Source organism: Lepus europaeus, chromosome 4, assembly GCF_033115175.1.
Source record: "Lepus europaeus isolate LE1 chromosome 4, mLepTim1.pri, whole genome shotgun sequence".
In the NCBI taxonomy this organism is placed as follows: Eukaryota; Metazoa; Chordata; class Mammalia; order Lagomorpha; family Leporidae; genus Lepus; species Lepus europaeus.
This window is the reverse complement of record NC_084830.1, coordinates 83,312,435-83,331,057: the sequence shown is the minus strand read 5'-3', so window position 1 is coordinate 83,331,057 and position 18,623 is coordinate 83,312,435. Positions and strand designations below refer to the sequence as shown.

At 41.3% G+C, this 18,623-nt stretch overlaps 1 protein-coding gene across 2 annotated transcripts in view; it reads right to left on the bottom strand.

The window, feature by feature from the left end:
• The window catches only part of CA8 (carbonic anhydrase 8), a 112,608-nt gene that overhangs the window by 25,652 nt on the left and 68,333 nt on the right, over positions 1-18,623 (bottom strand). For both annotated transcript variants that reach the window (XM_062188460.1, XM_062188461.1), the window contains 3 exons: positions 12,903-12,951; positions 11,160-11,272; positions 965-1,134 (listed from right to left, as the gene is read on the bottom strand). In XM_062188460.1, the coding sequence (XP_062044444.1) occupies positions 1,000-1,134; positions 11,160-11,272; positions 12,903-12,951 (297 nt within the window). In that variant the 3' untranslated portion in view covers positions 965-999. The remainder of the gene's footprint in view (positions 1-964; positions 1,135-11,159; positions 11,273-12,902; positions 12,952-18,623) is intronic.

Here is an 18,623-nt window from a genome sequence, read left to right as displayed (position 1 = left end):
ACTCTTTCAAATAACAAATAAAATTGTGTTTTAAAAAAAATCCTATGTGACTCATCTAGCTCATCTTATGGTGAGCCCCTTGATGCTAGAGATTTTTATATCTCTAAGACTCCATGGTCGACAGTGGCACTCACATTACTCCCAGTAGTGCAATAAACAGCCACAGCTCTTTTCTGTTCCCTTAGAAAATCATCCATCATGTTCTTTCCCCTTATGGGAAGCAAAGGTTGCCTCTCAATGTGTTCTCAGAGTCCTTTGCACTATTAGACAATTTACAAAGTAAAGAAATAATTCAATATGTAGTCATTTTATACATTTCATCTTTCCCATGTTTGTGATGTTTTATTTTGTTGGCTCTTTAAGGGTAGCAATATATACATTGAATTCAATACATTAAAACATAGCTTATGTTTCTATCAATAAGATAACATCATATTCAGATAGCTAATATGTGCTTCTTTATCTAGCAAATAAAAATATTTTTATAGGTCAAGGATTTCAATTTATGCCAGCATCTTCTCTCATCTACCCCAGTAAATAAGATAATCAAATCCATGTATGACAAGAGATTCAACAAGCCCCTTCTTCCCATGTGCTCCTGGCTCATTGCCTTGTGCTCCTGACAGTTGCAGCCTTAACAAGGCAATGGCATAAATTACCAGAGACTCTGACCTAGCACAATTTCTCTGTCTCAGAAAGTCTTTCTTTATGAAAGCAAATATTAAAGGAAAACTTGGACTTAAAGGCTGCTCTGGTGGGAAAACAGTAGAATCCTAGATTATTTTAACACTACAGGAAATTAAAATAATCATCCGGCTTACACTCAGTGAAGCTTTGTAATGTCTTATCAAAATGAAGTGTAATTGTTGTATTGGTAAGTTATTAAGGTGACCACAAGAGTGACTCCCGCATGCTAACTGTGGCAAATTGTATGCCATGTCTTCTTTACTTGACCTGTACATACCCTGATGAAGATGGACTTTTTCCTCTTCTCTCTGGCTACTGAAATGCGGCTCTAATGACTCTGTCACTAAGTGGCTGAGTGGGTCGAAAATTGTCTCCCAAAATCCCATCACAGCCTTCCACAAGTTCTGCACCTTTAACATGAGTCCGCAGCCTTCGAAATTCTTCTATCTGAAAATGAGAACAAAACAACATAGATTACCTACAAACCAGACATTAACAAGAGTTACGGTTTCATATGTGGCTTCAGAATGCACAAACTAAAGGGCCAGTATTGTGGAATATTGGGAAAGCCTCCACCTGCGAGGCCAGCATCCCACATGGTGCCGGTAGTGTCCCAGATGCTCCACTTCTAATCCAGCTCCCTGTTAATAGCCTGGGAAAAGCAGAGGAAGAGGGCCAAGTCTTGGAGCCCTTGTTAACTCATGTGGGAGACCTGCAAAAAGTTCCTGGCTCCTGACTTGCAGCCATCTGAAGAGTGAATCAGGGGATGGAAGATCTCTCTTTCTCTCTCTCTATCCCTCCCTTTCTCTCTATGGCTCTTTCAAATAAATAAATAAATCTTTAAAATAAATAAATACCTAAAATCCAACTAGAAAAAGAGAAATGCAAATTAAAATTCAAAGAAAGAAGGCCAGACTTAGTTTTTATAGACCTAAGACATTAGACAAGACCTTTTGAAGAGAAGTCAGCAGAGAGGAGATATCAAGTTCTCCAGACTACTCAAACAGTCACAGAAACATGCTGTATTTGTTAATGTTAAAGTGATACACAACTCTTTCAAAATACTTTTGTGCCTGTGTACAGCACAATGAGAAAGAGTAAATAAGTGAATAAGTATTCTTAAACCCTTCCCATTTCTACGTTAAATTTGCAGATTCTGATGGTACTGGATGTTAACTTTGATTAGATGTGAGACTTATTAGGTGAATGTATTAGCTTTTCGTTATTACATGAGATACGTGAGAACAACTACTTGTGAAGAAAAGAAAAGCTACTTAGCTCATAGTCTGGCAGATCTAAGACTGAGACAAGATGGCCTCACTGATGTGGCCTCTGAAGAAGACAGCGGATGGCAATGACAGAGCACATGTGAAGGAGCACATGGTGAGCCAGGAAGCAGAGGAAAAGCCTGAGCTCCTCTCAGGCTTGATAACCACTCCTTTCTCCAGAATGACCAACCCAGGGCAAGCCCCCAGCAAACTAAAGACCCTTTGGTAGGTCCCCACATCCTAAAACCATAGCCAGACAAATATCCACCCTCTTAGTACCACTATCTTACGACTTGGGGGTTGAACACCTTGAGGAGTTCTGAAACCAAATCATATTCAAACTATACCAATGAATTAGCAGATTCCTTCATCAACAGATTGTCTTTGCTGTTCATCTAGCTCTTTGGAGAACACTGGTTCAAATACCTTTGATTTTCCAAAAATTTAAGCCAGCTTCATCTCTTAGCAATAGCGATGTTCATCTCCCTTTCTCAAGTTGTTTCTCCAGGTCTCACAGCTTCACCATTTCATGTGACAAAGTTCCCAGAGTCCCAAGTGATCTGCCCCATCAGGACTCCTGCCAGAGTTACTCCAAGAGGTTTTTAAACACCAAGAAAACATGATGAACATTACCCAGGCACATTCCCATCTATTAGATGATTTATCTTCAGGGCTGGTTGTTACTTCATTAAAATACCACTTAGTAACAGGACAAGGCCATTCTTTAGACAGAGGCGGAAACTGAGGCGAGGAAGTTTAAGAAAGTCGCCAAGTTAGTCAGTGGCAGAAGCCTACAGTTACAAATCCACCTGCTGTTTCCCCAGCTCTACAGTCACCACTTCAGAAATTTCCACTCAAAACACTGTAACCTATATTCTGCAAATATCCTAGTGCATTGAGCCAGTGTGACCTGGATAGCATCAATCCTCCAAAATTTCATCATCTGTGTACCAAAGGACTATATCTACAGAGGTTCTTAAGACAACACAGCCATAAACTCTGCTGTTCATAAAAAGAAATGAAATGCAACAGATTAACTAATGCAAGGATTCAGATAAAAGTCTAGAAACAACAAGAGACTTTAACAGGCCCATGAAACCCCTGAATGATAGGCAAAATTTTACATATGTATTTTTCCCGAGGAGAGACTCCAGATTGCAAAAGTTGAATCTCACAAGTTTCTAACTCAATCCACTCCATTCATCTTGGGACAGAGCTGGGAAAAAACTAAATGGCTTGTTAGATTGAAACTCAAGTTAGAAAGCAGACTTCTAATGTTTTACTTTCCATGTCCCCAAATATTGGTTAATGTCCTTAAATGACTTAAGTGTGACCCAAGTGATATCGCCTTATTTTTTCAAATAGTACATACATGGTGTATTTATATAGCAGTGTCACTCCAATAAGTAATTAGCTGTTTAATATTCATGAGGGTCTTTCACTAGACCTCCTTAGGGTCTTAGAGTACAAAAATGAAAAGCATCTACTGCTTGCTGCATCGGGAAAATTCCCAGAGCTGAGGATGCATGAAAATTCCCTATAATCATTTGCTTTCACTTTAAAGACTTCCCTAAATGTTAAGTGGAAAGGAACCTGGTCAAAGAATCCTACACTTTTTCAAAAAGAAGAATATGATGGTGAGTGCAGTCAGTGGATCCTAAACCCAAATGACAAGGGAAGTCATCTATATAAGTCTTAGTTCCTACTTGTGTACAACAGAGATGATAACAACAAATTCACAAGAATGATACAAGAAGTAAATAAGAAAACTCGGAAAAGTCACTCAGCATTGTCCCAAGCACATAGGAAAGAAATGTTTGACAAATGCTAGTCCTTTATTGCAAACTTCATTTGAAGCCAAACTTTTAGCTACACTTTTATGTGCAGAAAGTAGATAGTAAACCAATATTCTGAGAAAATGTAAAGTCATCCCTCTAGCACGCCCTTTACTCAGAACCACATGCCATGTCTGCAGCCAGAATCTGTGAGCCAGGGTGGGTTAAGAAACCACTTCAGATACTCACATTCCACAGTGGAGTTCCTGGGATTAAGTCCCAGCTTCAATCCCAATTCCAGTTTCCTACTAATGGTCACCCTGCAGAGCATCAGGTGATGCTCAGGTACTTAAGTCCTAGTCCCCCACATGGGAGACCTGGGTTGGATTCCAGGCTCTTGATTTCAGCCTGGTCCAGCTCCAGCTGTTACTGGCATTTGGGGAAAGAACTGGTGAATAGAAGATCTCTCGCTCCCTTTTTCTCTCCCTTTCTCCGTATCTCTGATGACCAATGTGGACTAGAAACTCAACTGTATAAACATATTTATGGAATACTCTGTTTTTATTGACTGTGAGGCTTATTTTATACATAGGTTAATTTTTACATTTATGTATTCTGAACCGAACATAAATCTTTCAAGCCCCAGGCATTGGCCTGAAGCACATCCTGTGAAAACAACTTCTTCTAGGAAAGATGATCTGATCAACAGACAGCCAGTCTCACATCACTGTATTCTCAGAGAAAACTATTTCACAAGAAATGTTTTTCTCTGATCACAGCAACACTTTGAAGACTTCAAACATCAGCAGAGATGGAGGGAAAGGCGCATTTTTCTGAAATGCCAGCTTTTCTGAAGTATTCGACCACTTCTCAACCCCTTTAGTGACTTCAAACTGAATCAGCCCACACTGAAATGAGCGACTGTGGTAAATTAACAGAGTAATATATCAGGATAAAAGTCTTCCACAAAATTCAAATGTCAGGGCATTTGAGAAGCCGTCATTATCACATATATCTGAACTACGATAGCATCGATTTTTAATGCCACTCTATTTAAATATAGTACTTACGTTTAACCAATTCAAAAGAGAACAAGAGAGAGAAAATGAGAAAGAAAAGGCAGAGAGACAGAGATCTGATCCATCAGGGAGAAGTCCTTGTCTGCTGCAGATACTAGATTGAGTAGCCACTGTTCTCTGAACCACAGATTCACTCCAGCTCACTCATTCCAACCTTCACTGACTCATGAACCACACTAATTCACTAAACGTTCAGCTTAAAACTGCTTTCTTTCTTTATGAATGCTTTCCAAGGACTAATTTCCAGGGTATGTACCTTATTGCTAATTAACTTTTAGTAGTCCCAAGTTCCTGGACTTATTTTTGATTTCTGTTTCATGTGCCATCAGGTAACAGGAGAAATATATCCAAAGTTGGTGTTCTCTATCCATTCACCTATGTGTTCTGAAGTTGTCCCCATATCTTAGCTGCAGTGAACACAGAAGTGCAGGTATCTGCAGGAAAGTGACTTTCACTTCTTCATACCCCTGCCCAGCAGTAGAAATAAGCCAGACACAGAAAGACAAATCCTTCAAGACCTCAATTAGATGAAGAATTTTCTATTGTCCACTTCATAGAAGCAGAGAGTAGAAGAGTGGTTTCAGCAGCAGGGGGAAGGTGAAAAATGGGGAGGTGATAGTTAACAGCTACAACGTTTCCATTATGCAAGATAACTAAGTTCTGAAGATCTACTGTGTAGCACAGTGCCTTCAGCTGACAACACTGTGTTCTGTAATTGAGAAGAGAGTAGATTTTAAGTGTTCTTACCAGACATAGTAACAGCACTACTAAAATGTAGAACAGAGTACTGGATGTCTATTTGGCCTTGGTGATGATGATGGTTTCATGCGTATATAGTTATCCTCAAGCTCATCAACATATACACAGTAAATATGTACAGCTTTTTATGTCAATCATTACATCAATAACACAGCATTTTAAAAATCAAGTGTTTTTATTTTCTTTTATTATCAATGACAATGAATTTGGAAGAGTAATATAATTTCCTATACATACTATGATTTGAATGTTTCCCCCAACGTTCACGTGTTTTGAAAATTAATCCCCAAGGCAATAGTGTTGGAAGTGGGACTTGATAAGAGGTGACTGGATCATGAAGACTCTGCTTTTGTGAACAGATTAATGGCATTATCCTGGCAATGGGTCAGTTATCTCAAGAGTGAGTTTGTTCTAACAGTGAGACCCACCCCCTTTGCCCCTTGCCCTTCCACCTTCCACCAAGGGATGATACAGCACAAAAGCCCTCCCCAGTTTCAGAACCATCAGCCAAATAAATTTCTGCACATTATAAATTATCCAGTCTGTGGCATTCTGTTAGCAGCAGCAGAAATCAGGCTAAGATATGCTATTAATCAAATAAAAGGTTCAAAAGTTCATTTATATGTGTACATAGTGAGATATATAGGGAAAGATACAGAGATGACTGTAGCCTTTTGTTCACTCTCATTTCCTTCTGTTCCATTTTCTTTTAAAATCATGACTCCTTGTTTTTTAAAAAGATTTATTTATTTACCTGAAAGGCAGAATGACAGAGAGAGAGAGACAGATCTTCCATCTGCTAGTTCACTCCCCAAATGGCCACAACAGACAAGGCTGGGCCAGGAAGAAGCTAAGAGCCAGGGACTCCCTCTTAGTCTCCATGGCAGGGGAGGGGGCAGGGGACTTAAGTAGTTGGGCCATCCTCTGCTGCTTTCCCAGACCCATTAACAGGAAGCTGGATTGGAAGCAGAAAAGCTGGAGCCAGAATAGTCTCTCTGATTTGGAATGCCAGCATCACAGGTGGCAGCTTAACCCACTGCACCACAATGCTGGTTCCTTCCTCTTTTTACTGACCTCTCATCCATAAACCAACTCTCACTGTCACTGGCTCCTTACTCTGGTCTATTTTTTAAATTATTTTATTTTATTTTGAAAGAGTCCAGAGAACAGACTCTCCAACAACACCGATGCCAACTTACCTCTCATGTCAGTCCGCGACTCAAGTAGCCCTGGATACATCACATCAGGATAGTTACTGATAAACTACACAGATGGAAACTTATTCAAGAATTACAGATGACAGTGCTCATGACCAAAGAAGAGCTGCCTGTCATAGGAGACACTGGAAAAAATACACACAAAAATGTCCCCAATACCTAAAAATAACACATTTTAAGAAAAGGAAGAAGGCATCTCCCAACAGAGGAAACTCTGAAGGTTCACTGTCCAGTAGTACAACAGCTGCCAATCTCATGTGGCCACCAAGCACCTGAAATGTTCCTAGTGCGAATTGAAATGTGATAGAAGATAGAATACACACTGAAAGCCACAGACTTAGTGTGAAATAAGGATGCAAAAGAACATCTCATCCATGATTTTTTACATTAGTGACATGTTAAAGTGATAGTATTATTTGAATTATTTGCACCTGTTTCTTTGGCTTTTTACTACAGCTACTAGAAAGTCTTACACATGTGGCTCATATCATGTTTATTAGGATAGCTCTGGTCTAAAGCCACCTTCACATTCACCTTCAGAACCTCAGCTTTCGGGGATAGAGCTGATGTGCACTCCACATGGAGAAGACTGCATGCGAATGTGAACCAGCAGGTCTTAAAGTGTGCTCCCCAGAATGGAAATGGAGCTGTCAGCTCCTGCTCCAATCTTGTGAAATCAAAATGTGTCTTACAATTTCTCTTGTCAGACTTCATGAAGTTAGGTTATTTTATTCTGTCCATAAAATTTCATTTCCAAAAAATAGTTCAGCTTACAAAACTTTTTTCTTTGCTTTCCTAAAGCTTATCATTTATCTTGAAGTTGTTGAATGGTTATAGATCATATTTTTAAAAATAAAATAAAATTATTCATTCAAATTCATCCAATCATGTTTTTTCCCCTAGCACATGGGAAGCTCACTAGGAGTAATCCAGGAAAATCAACTATACAGGGGCTTCCAATTGCCCCATATTCTAGAAATCTTGGTACTCTGGGGCCGTAGTTGTAGTACAGAAGGTTAAGCCACCACCTTAATGCTGGTGTCTTATATGGACACCCATTTGAGTCCCAGGTGCTCCATTTCCAATCTAGCTTCCTGCTAATGTGCCTGGGAAAGCAGCAGAAGATGACCCACGTGGGAGACCTAGAAGAAGCTCCTGGCTCCTGGTTTCAGCCTCACCCAGCCCTGGCTGTTGCAGCCATTTGGTGAGAGAACCAATGGATGGAAGATTCTTTTCTCTATCTTGCCTTCTCTAATTGTGACTTTCAAATAAATAAATATTTTTTAAAAACAAAGAAATTTTGGTACTCAGGACAACACAAATGCTCTGCAACAAGCATAATGGTCAACACTATGCTTGGTGGGGCCGGCGCTATGGCACAGCAGGTTAAAGCCCTAGCCTGAAGCACCGGCATCCCATATGGGTGCTGGTTCTAGTTCCAGCTGCTCCTCTTCTGATCCAGCTCTCTGCTATGGCCTGGCATAGCAGTAGAAGATGGCCCAAGTCCTTGGGCCTCTGCACCCACGTGGGATACCCAGAAGAAGTTCCTGGCTCCTGGCTTCTGATTGGCACAGTTCCAGCCACTGGGGCCATCTGGGGAGTGAACCAGCAGATGGAACATCTCTCTCTCTCTCTGTCTCTACCTCTCTCTGTAACTCTGTCTTTTAAGTAAATAAAATAAATCTTCCAAAAAAACCACTATGCTTGGACAGAAGTCTAATGAATCAAACCTATGGAACATTGGACTGGAACGCATTGTGGTTTAGAAATTTTTCTGCAGTGTTGACAATGCAGACCCTCTTATCAATGGTAGATGATGCACTCAAGATACCAATTGCTTCCATAATAACATCCAGTAGCTTCATTACATACATTAGTCCTATGACAATTTTATTTTAATGCAAAGCTTTATATTTATCAATACAATCAGCTAAGAAAAGCTTCCATCTGTCAATCACTATTCCTTTTACTACGTGATATATCAAGCCTATCTATCTATCTGTCTGTCTATCTATCCATCTATCTCATCTATCTATTTCTATCTATTTAGCATTTATCTCTACTCCCTTTTACGTGCAATAATACAAGGTGTCACCATTTTTCTCGATCTAGATTCTAGAATCACATCCTCTACTTTCGGTTCCTCTCATTTTTGCTGCCTTCTCTGGACTTTTTCTATTTTTGCTCTGCTTTCTCTGAAAGTATATGGACTGCACAAAGTGAGACATTCAAGTCAAGGACAGACCGATTTATATTCTCCCAAGATTATAAATTTTTCTGAGTCACTCTAAAATTAATTTTAATATACATAAAAGTATGTGACTGTATGTGTGTGTATATGTGTATGTGTGTATGTCCACATTTTAACACCACCACTGTCTTCTGGAGAGATGCTGTGATGGAGCTATGTGCTAACAGCACCTAAATATTTTTTCTTGAAAGGTTACAGATAACTGGAAAGTCATCTATTTTCAAGGGCAGTTGAGACATTCCTTCCAATACATAGTCCTTTGGCACTGGCTCCCCTTTAGGAGGTTATGATATTTCCCAATAGTCAGTGTATGACTTAGTGAGTTAGGGTTAGATTTTGCCATTGGTCTTACTCAAAGGGACGATACAAAGTCAGTTCCCTTTGAAACCAGGGAGACCCACAGTGCCATGGTTTATTTTTTTTATCTTAGCATCATATACTGGTCAACATGGTATTAAAATATTTTGTCTATAGGCATCAGTTAGCATTCTCACTAAGTTCAGCACTGATATTCTCAATGTCATGCTGGTAATTATGGGACTCTCTAAGGGAATTCTAGGTGGAACTGAGAACTTTTGTGACTCAATTAGGTTAAACCTAACTGACTTTCTATATGTTGAAATATTCTGTGGTGATTAAAAAATTGTGTTTTTCACTGTAAAATATTCTTTATTTTTTAAAAATTACCCCTCAACAAAGTAATACTGAATTAATATGACCACAGATGAGCAGTTCTTCTACTCCATTTTCAAGTCAAAGCCCTCCCCCTGTAGCTAATACCAATACTTTTTCACCTGACTCGGACTGTGCATGCAGACTCTGACCTCACATTCCCGTACTCTGATCCTAATACAACCCTCTTCCCCCAGCTGCCAGCCTTCACATGAACCTCCTGATTCTTCTCACGTCCTCAGCCATTCCCTGGTGGTGTCGCTTACCACCACGTACCCCTGGGTCAACTGCATCTCCCCAGCTCATCTCCCTAAAGGAACTCTTCTTCTACACCAACATCTTTACCCCTAACCTGTACACTATATCATATCCATTCTTGCATATCCCAAAGCTCTCAAAATTCAACCATAAACTCCTAATCTTCTGTAGTCTGTCCATGACTTAATACCAAGATGTCTTCATCACCAGTCACCCAAGTCAAAGCCAGGGAGTAACACAGGTGTCTCTCCTCCCCAAAATCCCCATGTTATCAGCCACCAAGTTCTGATTCTACTTTCCGATTATTTCTAAAGGCATCCCCTTCCTTCATCTCACTGCCAAAGCCTTAATCCAGACTCCCATCTCCACACTCCAGCTACAGAGATGGCCCTCAAACTCAAACTTCCTTCTAACAATCCTCCAGTGATTCTTTGCCAGTTCAGGGGAAAATCCCTCCCCTACAGTTGGCACCAGGCCCACTGGGGAAGGTTAGGCCCCTGCTCCCTTCTTCAGCCTCATCTCATGCTGCAGGCCTTCAAGCTAACCATATGTATTACCCAAATGTGCTCTGCTTTCTCTTGTGTTGAGGCCTTTGCAGAAGCTTTTTCCCTACTGAAAATGCCCACAAATATAGGCACCTTACCCCCTCCACCTGGCTCTGGGAAGACATTACAGAAAACTCCGTCTCGGAGTGGCAATTCATTCCAGTTTTGTTCCCACCCACTGTGCATTAGTGTGTAGAGAATTTATGTAGCACCTAAGGCCACTGGTGGGTGATCAAATCCAGAACTTTCTAGTCCCCTCCTGTGCATACAAAGGAAGGGCTATTTCAAATCTCATGTGTGACTTCCAGAAATAATTAGCATCCTCACTTTACTTCCAGACACTTCTCTCTGTGCCTGGGAAAATCCACATGAAGGAATAACTGGACTAAACAAAAGTTTAGCTCTTTCAGTGACTTCTATTTACTCCATAAGAACTTTTAAAATACAGACTATAAACGTGCGCTGAGTTTTGCTCATCCTTGACCTTTCAATTGCTTTCACTGGCTCAAGACGTTTAACTTTTATGTGAGAAGGTATGACTGATCTAAAGGGAGTTAGAACATAAAACAGACGTTTTCCTTTTACAGAAACAATATTTAACCTTTAGCTCAGAACTTGGCTCTGAAAGATTTAAGGTAGCATACTCACCTGTAGCTGTGATATGGTTAAAGGATATCGGAATAAAATCCACGTAACACCTTCACTGCAAGGTGGGATAGTAAGAGAGCCTTCATATACCCAGTAATCCCGCAGCAGAGGATCTGTGTAACCACAGGGGTGTATTATGAAAAGGTAAGTTGATTAATAATCTTGATGACTCTAACAACAATCTTCAACATTACAAACCTTCAGAATGACATTTCTCAATGGATGTCATTTTTAAACTAGAGCCTTATATCTATATTCTTAATCTAATTATCATGGAGAAAATCACAGATGAAAAACATGATGAATCTTCATTCTATTTACAGTGACTTCTATCAATGGGTTTTTATACATGTCTATCAAATTTAATGACTTCAGAAATAAATTCATGTTTTGGGTTTTTCTCTTGCTTTATTAAAAGATTTATCTAACTAGTTTATGCCTAATATTTATTGGATGTTTGCTACATGCCAGGTACTGTTCTAAGCATTTCACATTAATTCCTTCAACCTTCACAACAAACTAACAAGAACAATACTATTACTAGTCCCATTTTTAAGACAGGCAAACCACATCACAGAGGTTTAGTAATTTGGCCAAAGTCATTCAGCTAATAGTTTGCAGAGCCAGAATTCAAATCCATGCAGTTTGGTTTCAAAGCCTATTATTTTAAAGAACTCTGTTTGGACTATTTCAGTTCTAGTGACCTCTATATTGGGTTTTTTTTTTTTTGACAGCAAAATATTAAAATCATATCATGGTAAAATAAAATGAATCACTCTTGTGAAATAATTTAGATCTGTACTAGAAGAATTCATTGTTAATGTGATTGAATGTTTACCATATGATAGAAACTGGTTTGTCATAGACCAATTATGCAGAAAGTAGAGGATCTGATGCCTCAACCCATTGGATTTTGTTTGAAACTCTAAGAAATAACACATAATTTCAGCACAGAAATCTGAAGAATCAAATTTTATATAAAACAATCTGCAACTCCAAATTATACTCTAAGTATACAATGCACATTATTAACTGTGCACAAATACAATCAGAATAATACTAAATAATAGTATTGCTGTGAAGATATAACCCTATATAATTAGATACCAAATTATCTCTATATATTAATAAAAACTTCACAGGTAAATCTTAGAGTATATTAAGATTATTTTATTATGCTCATACTTTACACAGAGGTAGCGACATTTACAAATAACAATTATAACAAAGCTCTTCATAGATTAATGGAACTAGTAGCAAAGTGTTCAAATGATTTACTCCCACATTTAAAGTAATCTGAAACTGGATCTGCTATGAGGATATAAATTGTAAAAAAAAAAAAAACACTTTATTAACTAGTAGTATGAACTTATATATGTTCTGAGAAAAACAATGTGGTCATATGCATAGTTAAAAACTCATTTTAGTGCTGTACATTGTGATTTAATGCTATAACTAGTACTCCAACATTATTTTTCACTTTATGTTGCTATGTGGGTGCAAACTGTTGAAATCTTTACTTAATATATACTAAACTGATCTTCTGTATATAAAGAGAATTGAAAATGAATCTTGATGTGAATGCAAGGGGAGAGGGAGTGGGAAACGGGACAGTTGCAGGTGGGAGGGAAGTTATGGGGGGGAGGGAGCCATTGTAATCCATAAGCTGTACATTGGAAATTTATATTCATTAAATAAAAGTTTAAAAAAAAACTCATTTTATACAGTCAGATCATTTCTTACCTGGTAGTAAAGTGTTAGGATTAAAGCAAGGTATTGTTTTGGATTTTCCCTGAAAACAAAAAATAGTTACTATACATTAATGTGAAATTTCTAATTTTCAAGTAAAAATGTTATTAGGGTTAAAAATCTAGATTTAAGTATTTTCTGAATGATTTCAACAAGTCCCCTAGATTTGGGGTTGTCTCACTGTCTTCCCACTGCAACAACACTGGCTGGCTCCAAGGAGATACTCCCACTATGGATCTATGGCTATTTTCTCTGCTACTACACTTCAATTTTCCCAATACTTCCTGCTGTGGACCTTACAAATGGTGTCATTCTGCCTCATGTCAGCTATTTTCTCTGCTCCCAGCACATTCATACTAGAGACTGGGGCTGCATGTCTTGGTCTGCAACACTGGAACACTGGCTCCGTGAATTCCTTTGAAATGACTTTCCTTCTGCCTACTTTGATCTCTGCTCCTCAACATTTGCCATTACAACATGGCACCCATTCTGCCATTTTGGCCCAGTTGAATTAGGAAATTCAGCCCCGGGGTCTATCCTGCATACTTCCTCTTTCCTGAAAGGAAGATCTGAAATTCAGATCAAAATAGTCTGTTCCAATCAACATTGTTCAAATCTAGCAGTAAATTCCAAGGGAAATATTTGTGCAATTATTCAACAATTCATACATTTGGTAATTATATTATCATTTCAATTGTTCAGGCCTTGGAGGCTGACAGACCTGTCATGTGAGTCAGATTTCTCTTATGGGATGACTCTATTGACACAAACAACAGGGAACATTAGTGTAGGAAGTCTCTTTCTTACTTCCTGGGACTATTTAACATGTTAAAGAATCCAGCTCACTTGATTCCTCCCCCTATTCCAGCCACCTGTATTTCATTATAATTGACATCCTACTAGCTGAAGAAATTAGGGAAATTTTCTCAGCCCATTTCTATTGGTTAAGGTAAGTCAAAATAAGTCCCACCCCTTTATACCAGCTTCCTTTGCCTCGCCTAGTCTGGGCTTCCCACTGGCGGCTGGGTTCATTCTGAGCCTTCTTGGGGCTCTTCAGTGAAGATTCTGCCAGATTCAAGATGCCCTGGGCTCATGCCAGTACACAGATACTCAAACTTGATTTCCAGATTGAGCTTAGAGTTGGCCAGGAGCCTTTCAATCCCCCTCAATCAAGCAAGCTTTAAACCCAGCCCAGATACTTCATGCCTTTTTTTGTAGACTTTGTCAGGCCCTAGTCTCTCTTCCTTATCTTGCAATTTCTGCCTCTAGTTAGATGATTACAAGCCAACTTCTTACCAAAGATTAAGTCACTAAATTAAGGTATTGGTGTGCGAGTCAGGTCAGCCTCACAAGACCCCAGATAAAGACTCAAAATTCAATTATCATCTCTATAGTTAACATCTTAATGCTAAACTCCATTTGGAAGTGCTTCACATGAACCCTAGGCCCTGATCAAATTATGTAATAATCATCTGCCTTGGGACCCCAGACAGATCAGAGCCCACTTTGCCATCACTGCAAGCCCAGAAGAAGTTGCTAGCCCATCCATTCCAGGTCAGTCAATGAAAGGCCACAGCACTGTGGACCAGAGACTTCCACACAAGCTGGTTATACACTGTTCAACCACAGGTTTATAAGGAACTGAGCAACATCTGCCCAACTCCAGGCTCTGAGAATGAACAAAATAAACACCTACTTTCTTCCACCACCCTGCTATAAGTGATTGGCTTGGTGAATGTGAATGGTTTCTACAGCAAGCTCCACTACTTTTTTGTATCTCTGGTGGGCATACCACTCAGGTTCAAGTGATTCAATGTGGGATGAAAGGTAATGCTTACTACAGAACTTGACTTCCCACCAGTTCTGGGCAGCATCATTACTGGGTCAAATTGACCTAAATCACCTTCTCTGGTATATTATCTTATGGCTTATGTGTACTTGTTTATTATTACTTAATGTAAACACATCACAGTCTGGTTCCCAAAATTTCTGTTCATTTTATTTACACAATTTTCCTAAGACAAGCGGCCAGGAAAGGGTTAACTCAGCAGGCCTGGGTTGTTCAGATGATGTACATTCCAAAAGAAAGCCTGTTCAGGACTAACTATTGGCCAGCTTCTGGGAGATAACTTGTGAGCCTCTGGAATATTCCACCTAGTGAGAGTGTTTTTACGTGCATGAGGCCTTGGGCTATCCCACATTTACGGTAAACTCCTGTTGTTGTATGACTAAGGTTGTAGGTCTTCTGGGTTAGTGAAATCGTGTCATCTTATCTGAGGCACTACCTCAAGCCCTGGATGCCATCTTAGGATCTGGCCCAGCAGCCATCTTGTACATTAAGCTTGCCCTCTCCAGACCAAGCCTGGCTTACTAGGAGTGAGGTGACCAAATGACCCAATCATAAGGGTCAACTCCACCCCTACTCTAACAAGATTTGCTGCTCCCACTCCCTCATCCTTGTAAGGCTATAACAAGGCCCGCTCTCCCACACAGGCTCTCCTTTTCTCACTCTCTTCATCCAGGCTGACAGGTTTCCCACCCCTAACCCCACCCCCCACAATAAACCTTTTCCCTTATTGATGTGTTTTGTGATGGCCTTTCAATGGTGCTGTGACTCGGATCCAGGCTCTCCCATCGACCTTGTTCTCTCAGGGATGTGAGTTTCAGGATCCTGGATTTCTGCCAACCACAAAACTCACCCCAGGGACCTCCTTTGGCTCTGGGGTCCCCATCCACATGTCGGCCTTCCAAAACCTTGAGGTAAGACAGGGCGATCTCTGCCATGGGTTGTGGTTCTGCTCTGCTTTGTCTCAAAGTCCTGGTACCAGGCACCACAACCTCCATGGGATTTACACCTCGGGCAACAATGGGCATGGGTGACAACACCCACCCTCTGTTCCCTTACTTTCCACGTCAGACTGCATGATCTCAGGGACGCCTGCTATCCGCCAGTCTGATACCACAGGTTGCTATGGGAGCTTCCTCATCTCACATTCCATCTGACTCTCCCCTCGGCTGTCTCTTAAACAATCTTGTTCCTCTCAAATTGGCCCCAGACCTCAAATGCCTTCACCTTATCTTTCTTTGTAATCAGGCGTGGCCCCTGTATGACCTCAACAACCAGTCCAAATGGCCACTTAACAGCACATTTGACCCTGACATTATTCAGGACCTTTACCATTTCTGTTAGCATTTGGGAAAGTGGAAGGAAATCCCCTATGTTCAGGCTTTCTCCTATCTCCGTTCTAAACCTTCTCTCTGCACCTCATGTTCTCTGGCTCAGGTCCACTTAGTCTCCAAGGTTCCCATCACAGATCCAGAGCCTGAGCCAAAACCCCTTTCTTTTACTTTCGATCCTGCAGATAACCCGCCACCTGGCTACCCTCCACCTTACCACTCCCACCCACAGGCACCAGCTCAGCCCCTTCTGACTCAGGACCTGGCACAGTCACCTCACACTGTCCGCCCTGGGTCTCACAATCTCAGCACAGTCAGGGTCCACCTTCCTTTCTCGCTTACAAATTGAATAAAAACTAGGTTCCTTCACCTCTAATCCAGTAGTGTACATTAAAGAGTTTCAATATCTAAAGCAGTCCTATGATGTGACTTTTCACAGTGTCCTTAGGATCCTCGCCAATACCCGTGAGACCCATCAGACTGACCCTGCCCACCTCACAGGAGCAGGTGCAGTCCCCAAACAGGACCCCAGTTGGAATTACAACTCTCCCCAAGGCATAATGGCCAGAAATCATTTCATTACCTGCTTATTAGCTGGTCTCAAAAATTCCACCAGAAAGGCTGTAAATTATGATAAACTGGGAGAAGTTATTAAAGATAAAAAGGGAAATCCTTCTGGCTTTTTATAGAGCCTCAAACAGACTCTCTTCCAATATACCAACCTAGACCCAAAGTCTCCCAATGATTGTAGCCTCCTCATGAACCAGAGTTTCCCTGATATCGAGGCAAAGTTAAACCAGCTTGAGAGGGGCCCATTAACTCCACAGGCAGAAATTCTAGAGGTGTACACAATGGGAGGGATGAAAGAGCCCAAAAGGAAAATGTCCAAATGCTGGTCAAGGCTTTTCAGCAACCTGATGCCTCCAGTAACCTTGCTAATCACAGGAGTCCCAATGACTGCAGGAGTCCTCTGGGGCTGTGCTTTAAATGTAGCCAAACAGGTCATTGGGTCAAACTATGCCCCAATCCTCAAGACCCATCATATCCTTGTCCAAGATGTCACCAAAAGGACCATTGGGCAGTGGACTGTCCACTTGCCTGTTGAGTCAGTAGGCCATCGACCACACCTATGCCCTGGGTTGACCTTTTAGGGCTGGCTACTGAGAACTGAAGGAGCCCAGACTCCTGCCACCCAACTATGGCCATCACTCTGTGGGAGCCCAGGGTAACTGTGATGGTAGCAGGTAGCCCAATTTCTTTTCTCATTAACACAGGGGCAAACTTCTCCGTCCTTACCGAGTATTGGCAGCCAACCTCTAACTATCTCAACCTCCATAGTCAGGTTGGAAGGAAACCTTACAAGCTCCTACAGACTCCCAACCTGTTCTGCACGATTAATACAATGTCCTTTTCCCACTCTTTTCTCCTCATACTCAATGTCCTACCCCACTCCTGGGAAGAGACATATTCTATCAGTTTGGTGTTCAAGTGGTTTTCACCCTCCGGCCATTGGCCCAGTCCTCCAGCCTGCCTTCACCTCCCTTTTTACTACTTCTCTCTCAAAATTACCCAGTCCCAGCCACCCTGCCTACCTCAGGGCCCTGTCATTGTCAACCTGTGGGTATGGGACACCAGTCACCCTACGGTGGCGGCCCATCATCCTCTCATACAAATAAAGTTACAAGATTCCTCCACAGTTCCTTTCCAGCCATAGTACCCTCTGCCCCTTTTCAGCCTTCAAGGTCTAAAGCCTATGATTTCCAAGCTCCTCCACCAGGGCCTGCTGTGAAAGACTAGCTCCCCATAACACATCAATATTAGGGTGAAAAACCTAATGGGTCCATCTATCTGGTACAAGACCTTTGCCTTGGCCGGCGCCGTGGCTCAATAGGCTAATCCTCCATCTGGCAGCGCCGGCACACCAGGTTCTAGTCCCGGTCGGGGAGCCGGATTCTGTCCCGGTTGCCCCTCTTCCAGGCCAGCTCTCTGCTGTGGCCAGGGAGTGCAGTGGAGGATGGCCCAAGTCCTTGGGCCCTGCACCCCATGGGAGACCAGGAGAAGCACCTGGCTCCTGCCTTCGGATCAGCACTGTGTGCCGGCCGCGGCGGCCATTGGAGGGTGAACCAACGGCAAAGGAAGACCTTTCTCTCTGTCTCTCTCTCTCTCTCACTGTCCACTCTGCCTGTCAAAAATAAAATAAAATAAAATAAATAAAAAGACCTCTGCCTTATTAGTGCAGTGGTAGTACCCATACAACCAGGGTCCCCAATCCATACACCTCCTTTCCTCTATCCCAGCATTCATATCTCACTTCTCCATCCTGGATCTAAAGGATACATTTTTTTTTAACCATTCCTCTATATCCTAACTCTCAGGACATATTTTTTTTCACCTGGACTGATCCTGACACTCAAGTCTCCATTCACCTGACCTGGACCATACTCCCCCAGGGGTCCCAGAATAGCCCACTCCAATGGGCTATTCTATGGGCCCCTGCCTTACACTTACCAGATCTCATATGGTCCCTCCTCACTTATG